The following is a 24,544-nucleotide window of genomic DNA, read 5'->3' as shown; positions in this document are numbered from 1 at the left end:
TTTTTCCCTTACTGTTCTTAGCAAGCTGATTGAGAAGTGGTGGCGGTGGGGGGAATATATCTTGTTTGTTTCTTATATTGGAATGGCATTACTTCTGTATGTTACTGTAGTTTTTGTATCCTTATGTTAAGGTAATTCACTGTGTTAACAAATTGGTACACAGCTGATTGAGCGAGCACTTGCCCACTTGTTGATCTGGGTGAGCGACCGCTTTTCCATTAATAGAAATTAAAGAATTGGTGACTTGCTTTTTTCGTGGCCTTCTGAATCTTTCTCACTTACGTATTCCAATGTACGTTACTTGTTATGCCACTCAGCATTTTAGTTCTTGAATGTTTTCCTTTAAGTGTCATTTTCGTCAGAAAGGATGGGTTGATGATTCAGAGGCCAGGTCGGGATTCTGCGTTTTGAAAAGTCTGATGTAATGTGTGCGTGTTGTCAAACTTGTTTTCTTTCTTCTTGGGTTCGCTGGTATTTTATGGACTGTGAAGACTGATTTCCTAATGCTCTTGTAGGCAGGTGATGAAGATGATGATATCTTTTATTTGTATTGGGGACATAAAGGAAACTTTCTGTTTCCATTGGAGAGTGACTTGAGGGTGATGCTGAAGGGGAAGATAGGGAGGAAAGTGAGGGTAGGATACATAAGGTTCCTTCTGCTGTTGTGACATGGATTTTTTATTCTGATATTTGTTTCTTAAAATATCAAAACAAACAGCAACTGTTTTATTGCCACCTAGATTCTAGATGAAGATTTTGCTATATTACTACCATCTGCTATTATAGACATTAAGACCTTGCTTTAAAGCACTCTGGTGCTTGAGTGAACAAAACCCATTGTGCACACAGTAACATATTGCAAATCATATAATTTCTAATGGTTTATAGGCTTCACTGTCCTGAAGGATCTTGTGAAGCAATTACAGCATTTGGTTCCTGATTTCAGAAAAAAGTTTCTTCATGTGCTGCCTTAGAATGTGAAAAAGAATGTGGTTTAGTAACATGGTTTGCCTGTTTGACTCTTTGTTCTTCTGCTATGTGCTATCTAGAAGATAATGATTAAAGGGTAGAACAAAATCTTAAAACTTGTGCTGATTGCTTTCCATCTGGGAAACATAAAAGGCTCCTCTTTTAGTACAGTTCTATTATTTTGAGGGAGTGGTGAATTAGTATTCAACACTGGTTGCATCTCCAAAAAGTATGTTAATATAAAATGTATTGGACTTTAAAATAGAATATCAGCATCCTATCAAATTACTGTGAAATGTTAGCAAAATAGAAAACATACAAGAACAAGCCACCCGTTCTTTACATTAAATAGCAGAAGCCACAACTACATTTTGTGTGCAGTAAATGTCTGAGGGTTTGTTAACATTAACATTTGCATATTATTTTTAAGTAAACCTTTCTTTGGCTGTGATAAGACAAGATTCTATTGTCTCCTATTTCTCTGGTTTAAGAGACACCCTAAAGGGCAGACTTGCCATAAAAATATGTCCACCTTTGTCCCTTAAAGAATTATTTTAGTGCTAATGGTTTATAATCATCGTCTACAATAACCCTTTTTTTTTTTTTATAGCATTGAGAAAAATATATAATTACAGGAGAGATAGATACTACTTTTAAAGCCTTACAGAGATGCTTCTGCTGTAATCAAACGCGTTATCAGCCAAGAAAAATATTTCAGAAGAATTAGACTTAAAGGTTATCATAATGGCTTTGATTTACCATCTTCCTGATGTATATTTTGTTCCTCTTCTGAAGGGTAATCTTCACATAAGCTAACGTAGTTAATGACTTTGAAGTGTGTTCTCTTGACAGTCAGATAGGTCTATGGATTGCATATGTATCACTCAATATATACATCTTGTAAAGTGCTTGCTTACGTGTAGGTACTTTGCAGACTTGCTCGATGCATTTGGTAGGTAACTGTTATCCTTTCATCTATTTATACCTAGCCTTAGATACTTATTAGGAGCATACAGTATGCAAGCAAAATCATCTGATAATCTCAGAATCCCTGAAGTAAAAAATCTCAATATTTCATTCACTTTAATTTACTATCATACTGTACCTGAATTTTTAAGGTGGGGGTGAAGGAGTAGTTTTAAAAATGTCTGTGTGGTTGTGTTTAGGAGCTTCTGAAAATGTTTAATTTCAAGAATAAAATAAATCTGCATTTTATTCATCTGTTTATGTTCAGAAACTAACATTTTGCCTGAAGATTGGTATAGATAATAAAATTCATCTTAACTACAAAAGATTATGTAATGAAAACTCTCTGAATGTAGCTAAAGTTAGCTGGAAGAAGTTCAGTGCTGCTTCTCTTGTTGAAAATGCCTTGATCATCATGAAAATAAATTCTCGTGGCATTTCCAGTAAACCACCTATGTGCTGACAGATACTGAGTTCCTATGTTTAGGTTTTTATAAGGAAAATATTACATCAACTGTATCCCTCATATTAAATGTCTTTATTTCTAGTGATGAAGAGTTATTCCAGTAATTAATGGAATACTCTTTGAATACTCTTATCAAGTATTTAATGGAATACTCTTTGAACATGAACTTTACATGAACTTTATGAATTTAGGGGATTGGATCTTAAATAAGGAATCTGACTTCAGGATTTCAAGACATTCTTTGTCATATTTGGGTTGTATGAGGATTTTTGTTTGTTTTCACACTACCTGAGGGTACTGCTTGACTTTCTGTGGGGTTTTGTTCTATGTCTTCAGAATTACCACTTCTTAAATTTTACTGTCTCTAATGACAATATGCTGCAGTTCCAGAACACGTTCATGTGCATCCCTGTGCTGTTGTGAATTACATATTTTCCTAATAAACCTCTTCTAGGGATAATATTCTTTGAGATGCAAACAATAAAGGGTTGGCAAAAGAATTTTTAATCATAAGGTTTAATCATAAGGTACAAAGAGGGGCCGTCAATAAATACCATTTTTCTTATTATAACCTCGCTTGTCCTGTATCTTTTACATTGTTTAGAATCTCTAAACTAATCAGTCCAGCCTGTCTCTTCTCTCCCATTCCTCACATTCAAGTCAGAGAAATCACTCTCTAGGAAAGCCACCCCATTTCATCACCATTTTGTCTTGACCACCACAGTCTCCCCTTACAGTTTTTAGGCACTGTTCAGAGGTTAGCAAGAGCCCAGGAACAGAGAGTTGGATGTTGCCACCATCTCTTTGTTTTACTGTATGCATATAGGCTGTTTCATGCCATCAGGCCTTGTGGCCAAAGAAAACCTACAAGTATTAAGAGAGGCACGTGTATCCTTTGTGGTTTAACATAGCTGAGTCAGCAGTCTGGCCAAAAAGACATGCATTTATTGACTATAAAGGTCATTAAAACTCAGTACCAGTTTGTTCAATCAGTCACCTTGAAGTCCTTCAGAGAGAACTTGTTCAGTTTTATCATGAATGGTTATTGACCCCTGTATAGAGAATCATTTGAATGTTATCTTTCCAATACATGCTGTGGCCCTGTTACGAATTAAAAAGTCTGATCTGCAGAAGAGGTCTCACTATCACACATAGATATCATTGCAGAAGGCTGACAAGAAAAGCAGAATACCAGAAACCAAATGAAGTTAACAACGTGCATTTTGGGGGTCTGAAATGTATTTTTCCTGCCTAGTGAACTGAGGATAAATAAAGTATATGTGTAAAAGTCACTGTATGTCCAATTCTAAATTCATTCTGGATCTAGAAAATCAGCATTTCTCTCTTAAGAAGCTAATAATAGTGTCACTCAAGTCTAGATTTGTCATAATAAATGTTATGTGACTCTTAAGTGAGAGTAGTGTTACAGTTTGTCCTTTACCTGGTTTCAGGGTTAAGAATATTTAATTCTTTCCTAAAATCTTAATTTATACTTGATAATGAAGTCTGCATAATCTGATTGTTACATTTTGATTCTTCTGACTTGAAAGCCCACCCAGAAAGAGGTCTGAGTTGGATGTGTAACACAACAGCAGGAAGAATTATGGCAAGAGAGATGGAAAAGGCCAAGGTACTCAGGGCCTTCTTTGCCTCAGTCTTTACTGGGAAGAATGGCCTTCAGGAATCCCAGAAATCAGTAGGAAAGCTTGGAGCATGGCAGACTTACCCTCTAACCCTTGGTAGAGGGGTAACAGGTTAGGGACCTTCATCTCTGGAAAGGTGATGGAGCAAATAATCCTGGAAGCAGTTTCCAGATGTAGAGGTAGATGAGAGGTAGGTGACTGGGAGAAGTAACCATATAAACAATGCATATGAAGAATTGCATATAAACATGTAAAAGCAAGGCATATAAACAATGAAGTATCATGCTTGGCCAACTCAGTAACCTTCTACAGTAAGGTAACTGGCTTGGTGGATGAGGTGCATGATGAGAGAGGAGATGATGATATTTATCTCAACTTCAGAAAGGCTTTTTGAAGGTATTTCCTGTAACATCCCCATAGACAAGCTAATGAAATACAAGCTAGATGAAAGGACAGTGAGGTGGGTTGAAAACTGAGCTGCCAGGCTGAAAGGGTTGTGATTGGTGACACGAAGTCTACCTGGAGGTAAGTCACCACCAGTGTGCCCCAGAGGTCAGGACTGGGACCATCCTGTTTAATGGGAATCTCATAAAGCTCAACAAAAGGAAAAGTAAACCTGATCGAATTTTACCCCAGTTTTGCTCAATGTGTCCCCTGCTACTTCTGCAAGTACTTTGGTTCATCACCAACTCTGTATTACTGGAGGTCAGAACAATTCTCTTAGTCCACTTTCCAAAACTATTTTGGTGTTTGTGGAATCTCCTGGTTCTTCCTTTTGTTGACAATCTTGCCCAGTCAGTGTTATCAGAAAGACATCATCTACTTTTTTGCTTTTTTGTGTGTGTGAAAGATAAATGATAAAACTGTCAAAACAATCTTGTAGACCTACATTAAATTTCATTGTGTGTTGCCTGTAGGCAATGGCTGTTGTTGCAGGAGCGGCAGACACCTTTGTCTTTTTCATCTCCTTTGTTTTCCTCCACTCCAGATCCCTGGGGGGAATTGGAGAAGAAGCTTCCACATACAGCAGTGTTGCTCCATTCTCAAAACAGAGGTCTAGAGGAACAGGTGCAGTTCCTTATCAGATTTGTCATCTTAAAGAAAAAGGAAGGGTTTTGTTTGTTTTTACTTTTTTTATTAGATAGCTTCAGGTACGTGCAATAATCCCACTTGCATGTATACACTGCTAAATTTAGCATCTAAATCAGTGTTTAGGAGCACTAATATTTTGTAGCATTAGGTTGGGCTTGAAGATGAGGACAGTGAGAACTGGCTTTGTGCTCTCCCGGTAGCGGTAGCTCAGTTTTACATCTTAAGGCTTGCTAGCCACAGCAGAGGAGCAGTCTGATGAGAAAGCCAGCATCGCTCTTTCTGGGGTTATAACTAGGAGTGCTGTCAGATCTGGACAACCAGGTGGAACTCATCTTTCCAAAGCCAGACATTTGCTGAATAGATGTCCATGCCTAAGGCAGTCATTTCCAGCTCCCTTTACGGTCACTGGAGAGAAGTGGGTCCTGTTGGGGCTTAATCTATGTCATCTGTTGTAGATGTCAGCATTAAATGGGGTGAATCAGCCCTAATTTCTATGTGCTGCGTAGTTGATGTCCAAGCTGAATAACTGAATTTGGGGTTGTTTTATTGTAAACACCTGCATTTAATCAAATAAATCCTACCTCTGCAGCCTACCTTCAGCTTTTCTATTTTAGCCAAGGAAGGGATCATGCACAGACACATAGAGACGGTGAAAGGGTAAATTCTTCTGTGCTTCCATTCTTTCATACGATGATGTTACCAAGTGTTTCTCCTGTGCAAACAATATTGCTAGCCCACACACTGATGATTCATAAGCCAAGCTCTCAAAAACGTGACAGGATCATTTCTGAAACCTCACATTTAAAAATAATAAAGGATGGGCTCGTGTACTTCTCAGTCGTAAGTTATTGTGGTCTTTTTAAAATAATTATTAGTTATAATGCTTGTTTGCATTCATCAACACTCATTTCATTTTATTTTTAATAAAGCATTATTGACCCTTTTGCATACTAGATGATGTTTGCTAACACAAAATTCAGATACCCTGAACATAAAGTACTTCTTCATACACAACAGTATTTCTGGAATTCCATCAGTTGTGTGGGCCACATCCTGCAGGTTTTTTGTCAACCAGGGTTTCATGCTGAGGTGCCTCACGTGCAGAAGATACAAGCTGTCACTAGCATTGCTGCCAATTGCCATTGCTGCTAGTTGCCAGATGCTTTAAGTAACTTCTTGTGGATATTCAATCATATGATGATCCTTACTTGATCCTGACTTGATGATCCTTAAGGGTCCCTTCCAACTCAGGATATTCTATGATTCTATGATATCAGCATCACGCAGTGTGACATCCTTACTTCCCCACTTCCCTGTAAATATATATATAATATAATAATATAATACATATATGTATATTATGGTATGTAATTACATATGTATATATATAAATTCCCTTGTCTTATATCCATATCCATGCATACCTAACAGAATCCTGGAAAACAAGAAAATGAAAAATATATTTATGCATAATATGTACTTAAGAGTGTAAATGAGAGACCTGGCTTAAAAGTAGTGGTAAGGACACATGGGACCTCTAGCAGTAGTCTGGTACAGTGTTTTATCAGTTAGCTTTTAGGGAAGCTTTCCCCAAAACCGATAGGATGGTATTGTCTTCTTTCATTTGTTGCTCCTATTTTGAGCACCCTTAGAATAAATGAATGTCGCAGAAGGTGTTCTGCATTTAATTACAGTGATTCTGTGTAACACTTGCAATATGTACAGCAGTACAGTATGTCTTTGTTGTGAAGATTGCCCCTGAGTGTCAGAAGATACTCAAATGTCGTGGTCTAGAATGACCTTTCAAAGAGCTGAAGATTTTTTTTGTTTGAAGGTTTTATTGTTTTGTGAAGAGCAAAATAAGATTTCACTCAGATTTTTTGTGGATGTAAACAAACTACTGTGAAGAGGGGTTAAAATTAGTTGTGTGTATTTACAATATGAATGACAGTTATGTTCATTACAATATTTTGAGTTTAAATTAATATTCCTTGGCATGCTCAGTGCTATTTCTGAGCATCAGGTGCTGAATGCATATTCGTTTCGTGCAATATATTATGAGCACACTTCTTTTTAACAACCATTGAGTTGTTCAATATTTGTTTTAAGATGAATTTGAAGAGGATACTGCATGGATGTTCCTTTCCATATCCCCAAAGAAACATATTAAAAGGGAAAACTGTGTATAAACATATATATCGATAAGTGAATCCTATCTGAGGTATTTAATTCATGGTTCCTTTTTTTTTTTAATTTATTTTCAAAGGTCACGGCATATTCGTCTATTCAGCAGCTCAGATTCACTTTAGGTACGGATTGTCAGCTATGTGTCCATGGGAACAGCTACACTGAAGAACTGATAACAGAGGATATTTTGGCTATGTATGCTCCTTTATTCTCTGGAGCTGACTTTCCTCACTTAAGTGTTTCATTAGGTAGATTCTGCCTTGCTGGCACAGCAAGTCTGTGTGGGCTATTTTACCACCAGTGTTTATCCCATGGCAGAAAGCTTCACCAAATACATGTAAATTTACTTTTATATACCCATACCCCAGAACTATAGAGTGGATTTTGCTTTAAGATTCTGTATGTATTTGGTTAGTAAAACTTGTTTGTTTCTCTCTTTACATCATTTTCAATCTGTTTGTGGTTTTGTCTTATGTAGAATAGGCAACATGGGATTCTGTACCAGCTTAATATCGTAATCTGCTGACAAAACCTCACAGAAACAAATATGAGTTGTGGTAGTTGCTCGTTAATAATAGCGTACATCCAGTTGTCCACATAGATGGATATCTTAGTGTAAATATTTTGATGTGACTGTATGTTATTGAGAATTATTAGAGAGTATTGCATATATATGTATGTGCATGTGAAATGTTATGTTTGCATCTTATAGGTGGAGTCAGCTCTAGTCTATGTTAGCATTTGTGAATGGTTTAATTTGGATCTAGTGTACTTATAATAGCTCTGAGCTGCCGGAAGGGCGTTTCTGTTTTGTCTGGCAACTCTGAATTTACTGTAAGTGGACCAGAAGTAAATAAATTCTCTGGTCTAACCTATGCAGGAGATCTGACTGATTATAGAGGTCTGTTGTGGCTCTTAAAACCTTTAAGCTCATTGTTTGGCAGTGCTGCCTGCAATTAGGTCCTAGAATGCGCCTGTTCCTGGAGCAGCCAGAGTTTAGCAATGGCTCAGCCAGAGGGGTAGCTTGGAAGGATGTTCTTCAACAAAACACAGTGCCTGTTGTAGGTGGTTGGAAACACAAATTAGCACTGTTGGGAGAGCTATTTGACTATGTAATACCTATGAAAGTGTACCTTTGTTGTTTCTTTTTTTCCAATTAAAAAAAAAAAATGGTTTCCTTCACTTCTTTCTCCATCTAAACATCCATACATTCATGCAGCCTCCTTTGTGTTAATAATAGTGATGGTACGTCTCTATGATGAGATCCATAGCTTCATTGGTCAACTGAAGCCCTTACCATATTTCCCAAAATCCACAAACACTGCCCAGGTCAAATTCCTGCTCCAGAATAGTGCCAGCCTAAGAGACCTGATGGAAATGTGGAGGGAAGGAAGAGGATGGGAGATCTTCACACATTTTCCATCAGTAGCACAGTTGTAGACTGGTTTAAGTCAAACATGACAACACACCCTAAGTCAAATCTTTGATGTTACTGGAATAGGAAGAAATATTCTCACGTTCTTGGGGAAGTTTCAGCTTTGGATGCTGGCTGTGCTGATGCTATGCTTGCAGTTCACTGAATTAGTCAGGAGCTAGTGATGACCTCCCTAGATCTGTGAGAGAGTTCAGGTAAGGTTCGTGCATCAGTGACTTGCGTGAGGTGGCAGGATACCGTGTCACTGAGTGCCGCCGCTCCAGCATGAGCTACAATTCCACCCCCAGGAGCACAGCTCCACACACCGTGGCCCCAGGGGCTCTGTGCCCCCACAACTCCAGTGAGAGGCCTCAGAGTAGGTGGATCCTGGCTATTTTTTAGGACTGATGTTCTCTACTGAACTAGGCTGTTAGGAAATTTAACCTATAAAGACTTACATGTCATTTCATGTTCTACAGGTTTACACATCTTATTCAAATACTGAAATAAGCATCCTGTGTCAGTGGATTGTCTCCAGTTATATGCCCTTTACCTGGGATTTTGTTTCACAGCTCAGAAGCCAATCCAGAGGTGAAGAGGAAGGAGCCCGTTTTCCTCATCCAATCTATCGAAATAAAAAGCACGGAGGAGGATGTGAGCTAATTTTAATAACTTTAAAAACATGGGTTTAGATTTTCAAAGCCTTTAATGATGCAGTAGACAAACAGCTATTAGGAGTTCGATCCTTACCCAGACTAGGCACTTAATAATCTACAAAGCAACTGTTAGAAATTTCAGGAGCTGAATACCTGTGAAAACCGAGCCAGTGGTGACTCAGTATCATTAATCATTTTAAGTGTAGTTAAAGGAACTGTAATTACTACTGTCTTTGCTAGGAAAACATTTAGTTTTAAGTGTGACATCTTTGTGTGCATTCTTCCCTGGGTACTAAGCCTGAAATAATGTTGTTTTCTCAGTAAAATAGGAAGCAGATTTAAAGTTTTGTTTTGTACATTTTTTCACTGAATTGCAATTTCCATTCAAATCTAGCATGAGAGAAGTTTAGAGTAACATTACCCTCTTAAGCAGGTAGTATACATCATTTGCCTTTTTCTACAATAAGCAGGCAGCCATGTCAGAAGCTGTATTTCACAGAAAACCAAGACATTATTTTCTAGGTTAGCGAGAAGGGACAGACTCTGAAGGATATAAAGGACCCAATTATGAAGGCTGCATGTGTTTAACCTTACCTCTGTGAAGAAAAGGGTGCTTCTCTAAATAAGCAGCAAGTCAAAGGATGCTGGAGCTCTATAACTCTATGGCCTGGGTCCAGGTGGGAGCACTGCTATTGTAAAACCTTCACCACAGCACGGGATAGCCCTTACACACGTGCTCATCTGTTAAAACTTATTATGTTGAGGGAAAAAAATATACAGCAACGAAAAACCTTGTCTGTAATTGAGTTCTATCCTCCCACAGGTTACTGTGCAGGTGAAACAGCATGTGCTACATGCTTATAGAAAAAAAGTTTTCTTCTGTACTCTTTAAAAACATCATGAAAATATTTTGCAAGTCAGAACAAGTGTTCTTATGTAAGACCAGTGAGTTTTGTTTTGTTTTGTTTTGTTTTAAGCAGAGTTTTAGCTCCTATCTATCAAGCATCGAAGCCTGCAGTTGTGCAAGCATTACATAACAAACCCCTTTCCTCCTGTCTCACTGCTGCCCAGGAGGTTTATACCCAAGGGGATTTCAAAACTCCCTAAACCTTTCCCTTCAACAACTGCTTGGGATTGAGGTGTTTTCTTGGCATCACTTCTAAGAATTGAGGAAAATAATTTTGAGTAGCAACAGGAGACTGCGATGGCAGAAGCTGTAACCCCAGGGTTGTCTGCACGTAATGAGCAAAGACTGGAGGGGATAACAGGCACCAGACACAGAAAGTTCACTGTGAAATCTTATGGCCTGACTTTTCTTGACACTACCTCACTGCAGTCATTTTTAGAGTTGCTGTGAGACAATCGGTGATTGGAGTCATGACGATTTTTGCAGGTAGCTAGTGGTGTTTACTTTGGATATGCAGTACTCTCAAAAGGATGAAGGCGATTGACAACTTGCTATTAAAGGTGTCAGGTGAGCTAAGAAGTGTCTGTTCGTGTGCACACCGTGTTTATAAACTGCAGTCAGGGGAAGAAGAAGAATTTTTTGGTCAACCACTTGGCATGACTTCTTAGGTAATCCTGATTTTCTGAAGCATTTCTTCAGCCTACCTTGAAACAAAAAAGAAGTTTAAAAAGTTATAGATGTTATCTAGATGAGTAATCAGGTCACTGCTCCAGCTAGAGGTAGTGCTCGCCTGAGCTACCTGAATCTGAACTTTGAATCTTTGGTAGCATTTCTGAGTAAAATGAGAAAAAAGCTGCTTGTCCCGTAACAAACCAAGGCTCCTGCCTGCCAAGCACTTCACTTGTAGCAAAGGCGTGATTCCTCTTCTGAAGGATGAGCAGTCTTGTTTGAAACGGTATGTGGCAATACGTGCGAGAGAAGTACGGAAAGCTGATGCCGTGATACATACAATTTGACACTTCTGGATCATTTGAAAGAGCAGAAAAAAACTGTCGATAGTTATCTGAAGTCAGCTAATCCTGGCGCGAGCTCGGTTTCCCTGCTTTAGCTCGCTAATTCCTTTGCAGGTGTTGTGAGAGATAGCGTTTTTTTGAATAATTCAGAGTGAATGTTTTATAGATAAAACCCATACGGGGTGGAGGTGTTTATGCTACAGGGAGTGCTTGTGCTGTCCCAGACCTGAGCCCGACTGGTCTGGCAGCCTCTTTGATAGCAGGCAGCGCATGACACCTGATAGGAAGGTGGAAGAGGCAGCAAATGTACCACAGTCTGACCCCCTGTCCACCTTACCGTGATCTGTAATATAGGGAAGTTGGCTGAAACTCTTCCAAAAGGTTTATTCTCATTTTACGAAGAAAGTAAAAAATCAGTTTCTAAGGTTGATGTTACTGGTGGAGCAAAGGGACGTAATCGGGAGGATATCTTCGTGCACAGTAATGAAGATGGTGAGTGTGAGTGTCCAAATAGGTCAGTCAGAAAGGAAGAAGTGTTAATAATTAAAGACAAAACTAGAGAACGGAAAGGAAAGTTAAAAAAAGAACAAGTAAGCAAGTAGCTTATCACAAGAACATCTTACTTTAAATCGGAGAGAGCTTTAGGAACTGCTGTGGTAGAATTAAGAGAAGGAAGACCTGTCTGAAAATGTATTTAGGATTCAGGAAAACATTTGTGTTAAAAAAATCACATTGCAAGAAGTGCATAAATAGAGGAAGGAAGAATTGTCTGCTGAGCAGTGGACTGGTATTTGAGAGCAAATTGGAGCACTGAAAATTCCTGCCCCTAATTAGATGTTCAATGGAAACATCATACACATGCAGCATGGTATGGGAGCTATCTTGCAGAGAATGTTGAGCATTTCATTCTACAAGGGAGACAAATTCAGGAAAACAAAAGGGTGTGATGTGGTTCACATTTGGGCAGGGACACTTTGGTTGTGGGATCAGTTGTGCCTCTGTGGGTAGGTGCAAGTGGCACTTTGTTCACTCCTGCTACTCCTCTCAGCATCTCATCTCCAGCACTTCTCTGGTGAAGGGCCTGGAGCACAAGTCCTGTGATGAGCAGCTGAGGGCACTGGGGTTGTTCATTCTGGAGCAGAGGAGGCTCAGGGGAGACCTCATTGCTCTCTGCAACTGCCTGAAAGGAAGGTGTGGGGAGCTGGGGGTCGGCCTCTTCTCACAGGTAAACAGTGATAGAACCAGAGGGAATGGCCTCAAGTTGTGCCAGGGGAGGTTCAGGTTGGCAATGAGGAGACATTTCTGCTCAGAAAGAGCAGTCAGGCACTGGGACGGGTTGCCCAGGGAGGTGGTGGAGTCACCGTCCCTGGGGGTGTTCAAGGAGAGGTTGGACGTGGTGCTTGGGGACATGGCTCAGTGGGTGACAGGGGTGGTAGGGGATGGTTGGACCAGGTGATCTTGGAGGTCTCTTCCAACCCTAATGATTCTGTGATTGTATTCTATGATTGTAAGGTCATGAGCTTTTCCTAAAGCAGGTTCCCAGCTGTCTGCCTCCTGCCCACACTGGGGAGGAGGGGACATGGTGTGTCCCCGTCATCGGGCCCAGGGAGAGGAGGAGGAATCCAGGCCCGAACCTCAGGGAATGCAGGTTAATGGGCAGCGCTGAAACGGGGATAAGAGAGGAGAAGCTGAGAAGTCTGATGATCTCAGCTGTAATAGCATGCAGTAATTGTTAGACATCCCTAGAGACCCTATAGAAACTCGCAATATCTAGTGATCAGCATGCTCCAACCCTTCCCCTTCCTGCCTTGTACTTATCTCTCTTCTTGCAGGGCTTGCTGTGAGGATGGTGTAAGAGATAAAGCTACGCTGTGGAAGGGAAGTGGAAGAGGCCCCTGAGTATCACCCTCAGTTTTTGACTATTTTGGGGTTGGGTCTATGCATTATGTAATGAAATTTCATACAGAGAGGAAAAGAGTGACAGCCACCGCTCCTGGCTTCTCTTTTTCCAAGGTCCATGACCTGGTGCAAATCTTTTAGGCGTAAATTACCTCATGGAAATTAAGCTTTGAGTGGGTGGTTGGGGTTCTGTCACTAATCTCGTCTCTGAAATAGGCACCCAAAGTTAGAGGCGCTGCCAAAGGTTGTTTGGAAATTTCCTACTTTCAAGAAGTTCTGCAAAATTACGTCATGCTGGGACGTTTGGGGAGTAAGTTACATAATTTTATCTACAATATAGATAAGGACTTGTAACAAAATAGAGAAGGAAATTAGTTTAGAGGATTATAATAACAGAAACCAGCTTGTTCAGGGAAGGTGCCTGGAGACTGCAAGGTGAAGAGCAGGGAGCAAATACTGCTCAGACTGTTCTTCATGCCTGCTGATCCCTGTAGGCTGTGCTTGGAGGATGCAGGCAGCATTTTGACCTACGCAGCAGGATTTCTTGTGTCTCTGTTGCCTGAGTCCACGCCCCAGTGATAATTGTGAAGATTTTAAACTGGCTCACAGGGCTGTGTGGTGTTAACACATGTATGGAAGGTCTGGGCGAATGAAGAGCCTGCAGAGTCCTAAGAGAACATCCCAGTGTGACAGCTCCAAAACAAATCAAGGGAAGGATAACAGTACTGAGTCTGGAAGGCATAATTCCAGCATTAACTAGTTAATCCTCCGTGAAATCCTTAGTAGGTGGTTATGATATGTTATTTCCAGGTACCAGCCTAAGTCACAAACTGCTTCTGATCCATACAATTGCTCTCATGAATCCTCTGAACAAACTGAGGATGGGAGCAGGGTGATACATGAATGATACAAAATATTTTATGTGATTTTATCCAAATTGTCTTCTATCCTTTTTTCCAGAAATATGGACGTGTAGTTTCTTTGCTCCTATCCTCCATTCCGACACAGTTTGCCATGTAAATATGCATTCCCCATGCATTGTTATTTACTGTCCTGCTTCTGCTTGTTTTGCTTTCCATCACTAGGTGGCAATATGTTAACAGTCAGTTACAAACAGAAGGCAAAACAAAATGGTGCAGCAAAAAAATATTGATACATAAAACTAAGGAGGATTTCTAATGCTTTATTTATAGCTTTTCACGTTAAATCAGGTTTGCTTAATGACTTCTTATTTTGTGCAGTGCTTTCTTGTCGATCTGTACTTTTAATTTGGACCCTAAAGTGTTTTACACTAAATTGTGTGACACTGTAGGTACTTAGAGTTCAGTTGATTTAGGTAACGATTTTGGTTTTCATTTTAATAGAGGATATTAGCAAAACATGTGTACAAGCTGCTTGTTAATGTTTAGCTTGAAATGTATCATGTTATGCAAGTTGTAGAGAGAAAAACAAACCTTCCAAATATTTTAATGGAAGGAAAAAAAGTTCATAAACTCAACAAATGCCAAGTTGAAGAAAAAAAACTCACTACATATAAATGTTGTTGTCTTTTTCTGAGTACATGTAAAAATATTATTTCTTTTTTTATTTCTGGCTCACATGTAGGCTTATCAGTTTACAATCAATACAAAGACATTATTTTTTTGTGTGTTTTTTTACTCCCCTTCTGAAACCAGTGGGAGGAAATCAGGTACTTAAATGTAAAAAATGTAAAGTTTACATTTATACTTTAATTTACAATTCTAAAGTGTAAAAATGGCACCTAAACGTAGGTGTCCAGCAGAAAGCCTCCAACTACTGCTTCCCAAGGCTGTGGACTTAATGTAAGTCTTACATTTGCCAGTCTCAGTGAATAACTCACATGCCTCAGGGTATCTAAAATGGCACTAGATGCCTATATTTAGGCACCTGAATGCCATCCCATTATGACCAGCATCCATCTGAATGCCAGTGCAGTCTTTTGTAGAGAGGTTCCAAGTAGTTTATAAAAGAAAGGAACGTGAAATCATGAATGCAATGCAATATAACCCAGGATATGATAATATAACGGATCCTTTTTGGTTTTATCTGTTATGTGTGTTCTGTACTGGAACCCTGTGGGTCTGGGAATCATTATTTGCTTTATATTGTGCAGAAGAACTAGACCATGGCAAAACCACAGGGATGCTAATATGCAGTCCTTTCTGTAGTTCTTTGCTAAAAAAACTACAGAAAGACAAACTTTTATACAAGCTATACCAATGTAAATCCAAGCTAATTCCATGGAAATCAGAGGCATAGGTATAATTCAACACTAGAAGGACAAAGGTTTTGACCCAAATTAAGGAGGAAAAGCTGTATGAGTTGGAGAAGCTGTAGAAAATCAAAAAGAGTGTTAAAACTTCCATTGGTTCAGTAAAGCTAGTGTTGGCATTGGGATCTGTGTCTACATCACTGCCTTGAAGCTGCAGGGAGCTGAGCAGGAGTGGAATGACTGACACCTAGCAAAGGGGGAAGCAAGGAATTAAGCACAAACTAGGCCAAAAAAAAAAAAAAAGTCTTTTGCTTATGCTTTTTTTTTTGATTAGGTCGCTGTGTTTTCTTGATGGAGTTTGAACAAACATCCTTACAAATGAAAAATATAAGTACTTGCTATGTGAGGTTAAAGACTCTTTCTGTTTGCAGCAAATAAGGAACCCGGTGATCCACTTTGATTCTGCAACTGGAAGAAAACCCTTAGAGGCTTCAGCAACTCTTTGCATTTAGCCTGAGATTTTGAAGAGTTCGGATTGCAAAAGCCAAACAGATCTTTTCATACCAAACCAAAATGAGCTCTGAAAACTTGTACAAGGACTGTGCTGTATTTATCTTGCCAAATGCTTTTTTAAGGATGCCTGCATGCAGTGCTCAGAACATAGAGGACTGAAGTGCCTGTTGTATTGCTGTTATAAATAGTAGTCACAAAAAATGTGAACAAAATGGGTACCTATACTGCCAAATACTGAGAATCTAAATAAAGTGCCTGATTTACCAAAGTAGCTACCCTAAGTATCATGTGTAGATAGTGAAGAGAAATGGGCTGTTTGGGAAAGTAATTGTGCTCTGTACTGGAACTCTTGGGAATGCTTGACTCATGCTGAAGGCACTCACCTCCCAATGTTGGCATCTAAATTGGATGCCTCAAGATAGATATTGTGAGCACCTCCAGCACTATGTATTCTTGTTATTTTCTTTTCTTTGCTTGAGTGAAGGTTTTGGAAGGCTATTTCTCAGATGTTTTGCAGTGAAAATAGCTTTTCATGCAGTGTGCTGGTCACAGAAACAATTCTGACCATGGAGACACGCAACTTATCCCAACCTGTTTTTTCTAAAGCTGGGGCACGGAAATTTAATAGACTTTGTTCTGCCACAGAAGGATATAATGCAGGAATCCGTGACTCCTGGATATGTCCTACCTCTGATCTCAGAAGGCAGATGAGAGAAGAGAAGGTGGACTGCATGTCAGTCATAAGAGCAAAGTTTGAGTTGCGTAGAAATGTTTGTAATTGAAGTAATGCTTCTGCTATCTTGGTAATCAGCAGGTGCTTCATCATGGTAGGCTTTATATTTTAGATCTTTGATATGTTATCTAGGTGCAAAAAAATGTTATATTATCATTATCTTACAAACTCCTATGTAGCCGTATCATAAATCAAATACGTAAAACTCTAGTATTCGTCGTTAGAAAGCCTATTACACTGACAGATTTTGTACACTTATGCCAGACTATTCTCCACAAGCTGAAGTACGTAATTGAATTCTGAATATCATAAAGTCAACACGAATTAAAGTAGAAGCTGTATAACTTCAAAACTTGTTAGTCTTGTCAACCTCCCTAGAAGAAGTTTCAAGCGTTGCATTGGAAAGGTGCTGTTTCTGCCATTTCTCTGTGTTATTCCTGTTTTGGGAGTGTTTCCAAGATGTGACCAAAACCATTATCAGGGGGGCAATTTTGCCTCATGAAGGTCATCAGACTGATGAGTTGTAAGCATTGGTCTGTGGGACTGAAAGCAGTTATTTAGGCTGTACCTCTGTACATGTGCATTCTGTATGAACTCTTACAGACAAGGCCAAAAATGCACAATCTAAGAGTGGTGGCATTTCTCTTTAATATGCTTTGTCTCAAGACATCCATTAAGTTGTTAAATACTTCACTGCAATAGTGCATTTTTAGAGGAAATGTATTATTCATAAAGAATATTATAGAGTGAACTCAGTGAGACTCTGTATTGTGTATTAATGTGGTGATATGATGTTAAAAGAAGATTATTATACACGAAATGGAATTTGTCTCAAAATCACTTCGGAAGAAGTCAGTAAAAAGTGCTAGGGGATAATGCTGCTGTTTCAAGACTGATTATAGGTATCCTTTTTAACATTACTACATAAGGACATGCAAGTAGGCATTGGGTGACACCTTAAGGTCCCAGACACAAATTGTACTTACAGATGTGAAACGCAACTTTGGATGGGACAGCCCGTGTACTTCAGCACTGGATGATTTAAAGCCAAGAGATGGTGCAAGCATCCCACTGCGACAGACCAGTCACCCATCTCACCTGGTAATCCCCTCCCTACAGAAGCAGAAGATGATGCTATTTGGGAAGAGCACACATGAACGTAGTCAGTTCATGCAGCCCTTCCCTCCATGCTCCGCAGCACATCCCTTTGCTGTATTAGAGGTGTCGCAGGGAAGTACATACCTGCCTGGTTCTTCATAGACCTGAATTTCTGTTTTTTATGAGATTTTGAAACTGCTGGTGCTTTCTCCCTCTGTGACCTCCGATGGCAGCAAGCTCTAGAAGCTCACAACTTCCTGAAGAAAAGAAACACTTTATTTTGTCTGTTTTAAATTGATCTCCCAGTCATTTCATTCAATGCTCCACTGTTCTTCTGGAAAAGGACTGCAGAGTGTATTGGATGTGTCGCCTTTGCATCATTAGTGAAGACGTTAGGAGCTTGGATGTCGGAGTGTAGAACTACGGTGAGCACTATCAAAAGTTCAGCAGAGTAAGGATGTGCGAAGGAAATAAAAGCAAATGGTTGAGTGTCCTTGGCCATTTAAAGTTTTTAGACCAGAGCACAGATTTTTAAGGGTCTAATATTCAGTGAGGATGAGAAGAAGATGCAACCACTACCTAAGAGAGAATGCCTTGCCTTTGTTTTCAATAAGAACCAGGCCTTAACTACAGGAACAGTAGGAGGCATAATACTTTTTTTTTTTTTGGTATCAATTAATCAATTATGAGGTGAAAGCAGAACAGAAAACCTTCATATTCTTCTTTAAAAATCACATAGCTTCCCCTTCATAAAAGAAGAGCAACCCTATGAAGTTGCTGATCAGGTAATATTTTTTTATTGAATCTAACAGAAGACAGATTCTGCCTGGTAAATATAAACCAGAGAATTTGTGAGGAGAAAATGATCCAGACAAACAGAAGGACCACTTGACCTCAGCCATGTTTAAGGCTTTGAAACAAAACTTGGTGGGATTATAACTAAGGTTGTGAATTTAAATGATAACAGAAAAAAATGCAATAGGGATTTTGTAAAGATAAATATTTGCAAATTGAACTTGCATCTTTATTTTAAGGAAAAAAAAGAGATAAAATCAATGTATCAGAGGTCCTTAGAAATGCATTTTATGTGACACCACAAAGGAAATCCTTGCCTAAACACTCAAACACAGGAATCAATGCAATACTGGGTGTGGGGAGCCACGACAGGGCTCTCAGAAAAAGAAATTGAGGGCCCAGAGAGACAGAAAGGGGATGACATTTTTACCAGTATAGGGAGGAAGAGCTGATCAGATCTCTGATAGCTGCTGCAATCACACGTGAACTCTCTGAACATTTCTCATTATCTGTGTTCAAGAAGGGGGTAAACTGGTTTTGAGTAACCTTAGACTAGGAATTGAAAGAAGGTTTATAAAGTGAGCTCCCACAACAGCCTGCCTTTACTGGGGACACAAAACCTTATCTCCAGATGTGTTGTGTTTACAAGAGCCATTTAGCATATTTTCAGTGAGAACCACAAGAACTTGGAGTCGGTGACCCTTGTGCGCCTCAGCTTTCAATCCAGAGATCAAATATTGTGCATGCTGAAACTAAAAATAACGTGTAAATATAACCACTGGCAAAGTTTTTTGAAGAATCAGCAGCAGACAAGCTACATTTTGGCTCAGATGCTCTAATTCTGAGATGATGCAGGAAATTTATTCCACAAGTGAGGAAAGAAGTGCTGTTACTCCCAGAAAATAGTGTCTTGAAGGATGATACCAAGAATATATGAAACAAAAAAATATATATTTGGGAAAGAGATGCTTCTTATTTTTCTTTATTGTCATTAAGATGTGCATAGTTGTGTGCTGTGATTATTAGAAATAAAACCTTAAGAATGTGGGAATAGCAATTAAATATTTTGTAGGAAACACAGAGAGGTTAAGAAGCAGTGAATTGCCTCTGTCTCATTTTCTTATATTAATTCAGCTTGCCCTCCTTTCTTTAAAAAAAATAAACATTATTCAAGATAAAAATGACATCAAACTGAGAATTGTCTGTGGCTCTTTTGGAGATGAATAGCGAGCAGGGAGCTGCCTCTTTTATTTGTCATCACGAATTCAGCTTGCTGTCTCTCATCTTTTGTTTAAAAAAAAAAAAAAAAGGAAAAAGTCGAGAAAAAATGACATGTTTTTCTGTCACCAGGAAAGAAAAGCAGAACCAGGCAGCCTAAACGCCTTGGGTTTAGTGCTCTGGAAGTGCTTCTCTTGTGCAACTGGGCTGACGGATTGCCTTTTTTTTTTTTTTTTTTTTTAACGTCACTGCAATCAGATCTATGGGCGCAGCGCTGCTTTACCGCAGCGTGATGCAGTTGTGTACAGTTCAGCGTGCTCCTCTTGGAAGCGGGCGGAAGGAGAGCAGCTGACCAGAGCATGCGGAGGATATTCATTAGAGGTTGTGTTGTTGTTGTTTTTTCTCCCTAAAGCGAAACAGTCCGTGTGAGATCCCTACAGCTGTGGAAGAGACGCGTTCAGAGGGGCTTCGAGCCGATCCTGTGTTTGCGAGAGGAGGTGCAGACGCGCAGGCTGTCAGCTTCTGATGGAAAAAAGCTTCAGACAGGCAGACTGCACGTTATTCAAAGCACAGCTCAGGCACCCTTCAAGAAGACACTCTCGCTGTGCTTATGGAACAAGTGCTGGGGTCCTGCACATGCCTTAACCGACCGGGAGAAATTTGCCCAGTTGAGGAGTGGAATAAATGAAAACCCACATTGAGGGGTCGGGGGAATAAAATCCTCCGCAGATACAATTCACTACAAGCCCCGAAGGAAGAGCAAAGGACAGAACCTCATGGTGTGTTTTTGTTGTTGTTGAGCTTTTTTTTTTTTTTTTTTTTTTTCAAATGAGCTTACCTACCATGAACGGAAGAAGTGGATCTGCGGAGACTTCATTTCCTCCTCTGACCCCTCGTTTACATCACTAACTGGTGACAGTCACATCTACATACATAGTACCTGCCACTTCAGCTGCTCAGAATTATAGAAGCCTCTTTGTATGCAGCAGACATGGCTAGCCAGCAGGATTCAGGCTTCTTTGAAATCAGTATCAAATATTTACTGAAATCCTGGAGCAATAGTGAGTAGCGGAAGAGTAATCTTTTCATATTACGCATTGCTTGGGAAATAGCTAGGATAACCTAAGGGATGAGATCTTAATAATTTTGTATGTTTGTGTTATATAAACCAAATTTATATTTTTTTTTGCTTTTGTCAGTTCTAAAAAATCAGTGTCAGAGATTTCAATAGGTTTCATTAACTGCAAAGACTGTAATGAGATTATACTAGATTTTGCTTGATTGAATTCTGAAGTTAGGCTGCTTTCTGGCTCTCTCTGATAGTACATTGCAGGGAGTACATTCCAAACAGCATTTCCTGCCTACATGTTTATTTGATTTGTCCAGGCTTTATCTAAGTATTTTTGAAAATGCTGCTTAATCACAAGGGCGTGGCATTGCTCAGAAGTTGCTTTTTATTAATCGTGCACCAAGGGCAAAAATATGATGGTTCTACTTCAGGTCTGAAAGTCATTGTATTAATGTGATGAAAAGCCAAACATGGGTTACTTATAGCTGCTCTTCCCACCCTCTGTGCTTAATTTCAGAATCTTATGCAATATTTCCATCCAGAAAGAACCCATCTGTTTATCTAATCCAGGCTGGGTTATACAGAATGTAAACAAATGGCATTTTGGGCTTCCTTGCTCTTTTCAGTATTGCTGTTCCTGATGTCTGTTGCTGTTTAAATCAATCACTCTTCTGATTTTTAGCTATATTATATAATAAAGATTGCTGAATAAAATTTAGTGCTTACAGATACAGTCAGATCAGGTAAAGCCATGGGATAACTCTGCCAGAAATTTGCTTTTTAACTTAAGATACATGAACAGTATATTCCTTTTCCATCTGAGCTTGCATTAACAGTGCTAGATCTCCATAATTAACTGTGTTACAAAGATAGAAGACAATGTCTCTGGAAAAATCCAACTTGGTTACGTATGCAGTAAGGTTCTGATCATCCCACTATCTATAATTTAATAACTTCTGCATAAGAGACTAGTATTTTAAAATCCTGTGTTATAAAAAAAAAAAATGCAATATCTGCTTCATGCAAGGCATGTATCTGAATACCTGCAAAGAAATAAAAATAACTATTAGATGTGTGTCATCCTAGGCTTGTCTTCATTACATGATATCCATAGAAACTGTATTTTTCCAGGTCATTTGTAACCTCAGTAACACCGTAGTGCTTGTTTGAATCTGTTTTTCTACCACAAGTGTGAAGCCACCAGGGAATAATGCTATTACCTAAACAGCATTGCTTATCTGCCCTACTTCTAAAACATTTTGTGCATAATTCAAGTCAGAATTGGAAGGGAGTTCTGTGATTTATTCACCTTTTTGGACTAATCTTAATTAATGAAAGCCTAAGTGTATATTGTGACAACACATCTATTATAACAAGCTACTCCCAGTTTATGACAGAAGACAAACAAGTCACTTGCATGGTGTAGGAATCAAATCAGTTCTGGCATTATTTTTATAATATATTGCTGTAACTTCAAGACTGAGTAAAACCAGCACATAAGAATATAAAAAATATCATGGAAAGAAGTATAACATTTTAATTAATATATTTTTTTCCTCTACACTGAAGTATATAGAAAATATTGCAAGACAGTAAAGATGTTTCTAGTCTAAAATACGAAGTCCTTAAATGACATTCTGTTTTAGCAAAATGGAAATGTTATATGAGTAATTGGTATTTCTGACACACCTTTAGCTGATAAACATGCTTTCTACTGTATTTGAATAAACAGTAAGAGGAAATATAATAAATTAATCCAGATTGACTTAAACTTGTTGCCAATTTTTTTTTTTTTTTTGCTGCTTTCAGTCTGGAAGGCTGTGTTCATAAATCTGTACATATCCTTTCTAGCTGAAAAACAAACAATTTGATAAGAAGACGGTAGGGAGTTCAAAAGACCTAGGGCTTTCTTCAGCTCTGTTCTGTGATGGGTGGAGCAGAAGAAAACACTTCCCTTGCTTGAGAAACGGCTGCGAAGCCTGCACATGCATGCACAGGAACATGTTTTGCAGAGAATAGGTGCTGTGTCTGCATACCCAAGAGCAGAAGTAAGCCATAAATTATGCTGGGGCATTTACCTAATAGGAAGAGGTCTAACCTACTGTTAAAAAAAAAAAGAAAAAAAAAGTATAGGTGGTACAGTATACATCTTGCTGAAATCCACGTATGTTTTTGTCAATTAGCACCTTACTACCGAGGCTCTAAGTATTTTTTATCCTCCCCAGGCTTTATAGTCCAGCTGCAACCAGTCCTTTCTGTTCATTCATGTTTTAATGTATACAGAGCAGTAATATTTTCTGATCGATGCCCAGCCGCACCCATGGCTCATTCTATACCACGAAATGTACTCAGATACTCCATCTGGGTTGACAATTTCCTCTGATTTTCCTCTCTAAGGTTTTCTGAAAAGTAGCATTCTTGTCCTATGGGGCAGGATTTCGGTTCATTGCCTCAGAGCACTTGCTGAGGTGTTCACCTAGGATGCTTCTTTGTTTGTCACGTTCATCAACCAGCTAAGGAGACAGCTAATTGATGTGCACTGGACTTGGTTCATTTTAGGTACCTGTTAACTATTGTCATCTGGATGATGCAGTGAGTAGTGATCTCAGTAAGCAGCCACTCTTCTCCCTAGGGGACAAAAAAGCAGAGTCATAGTCTGGCCTTTGAATCATCCCACCAAACTGAGAGACCTCAAAACACTCCTGTGTGCAGCTCTGAAAACAGACTCTTGCTCTGCACATGTCAATAAGATACCGTGCACGTCATGCAGGTCTGGAAAATACTCCTGTAATGTGTTGGAGATGGGATCAGAATGGGGAGTCTCTGGCTGAAAAATAAGAATAATCTTTTTTTTTTTTTTTTTTTCTTTTCCTTTTTTAAACTGATGCCGTTTGTGGTTTGAGGTTTTCTTAAAAATGCAAGTGTTTTTGATCAACACTGTTTTAGTCAACAAATGCATTAATCATTTATATTACTTCTTTTTGAAAATACTGCTAAAACGGCCATGTGCACTCCAGGTGAGCTGCACTCACTTAGGTGCACCCAAAGTTAGTAAGGTGACAGGAATAAAATAGGGCTCACCAGAACTGGGGCAATTAAAAGTCATCTTAGATGTCTGTTATGGAAATATCATAAAATAGGTTTTGGAAAAAAAAAAAAAAAAAAGAAAAAGATTTGTAATTTATTCAAAGAACAAAACTTCGGCATTCAAATCTGCTCTTCCCATAGACTGTTTTTACTTTTTGAATGATCCATCTGGTTTTATTTAATCTGAATTTAATTTGGGAATGCATTTTTCAAATTCATAATTTCCAAAGAACCCTGCATCTCAAGAACAGAAGTTTAAAAGTAAAGCTACAATAAGCTGGACTAACATCAGGATAAACTGTAGGAAATTCTATTAAGTTTATTGTTCCTTTCTTGGAGGAAGGCACGCTGTGGAATAACCGAGATCATACAGGTAGATGGCTCACTTGTGCTCTCACAAGTCAGCTGCTACGTGGGCTGGCAGCAATTGAATTGCATTGTCTCCCAGTTCCCAGAGATAGATGTAAAGGTGACTTGTTGTATAATGAGACGAGAGGGCACATGTTGCATAGGGAACATTTTAATTTTATTTGCTGCTTCTCCTCGAACGGGGTTATCTTTGGGGTGATATTTCTGAGGATGATAA

At 39.0% G+C, this 24,544-nt stretch overlaps 1 protein-coding gene across 10 annotated transcripts in view; it reads left to right on the top strand.

The window, feature by feature from the left end:
* Positions 1–24,544, top strand: part of FRY (FRY microtubule binding protein) — a 232,797-nt gene that overhangs the window by 51,051 nt on the left and 157,202 nt on the right. For 5 of the 10 annotated variants that reach the window (XM_032207210.1, XM_032207204.1, XM_032207208.1 and 2 more), the window contains exon 1: positions 20,639–20,863. The exons of 4 other annotated variants lie outside the window; for them this stretch is intronic. In XM_032207210.1, the coding sequence (XP_032063101.1) occupies positions 20,794–20,863 (70 nt within the window). In that variant the 5' untranslated portion in view covers positions 20,639–20,793. Of the gene's footprint in view, positions 1–20,490; positions 20,582–20,638; positions 20,864–24,544 lie in introns of those variants that run through there. One more of the 10 variants, XM_032207245.1, reaches the window with a different exon arrangement.

Source organism: Aythya fuligula, chromosome 1 (assembly GCF_009819795.1).
Source record: "Aythya fuligula isolate bAytFul2 chromosome 1, bAytFul2.pri, whole genome shotgun sequence".
Taxonomy (NCBI): domain Eukaryota; kingdom Metazoa; phylum Chordata; class Aves; order Anseriformes; family Anatidae; genus Aythya; species Aythya fuligula.
This window is presented reverse-complemented; position numbering and strand designations above follow the sequence as displayed.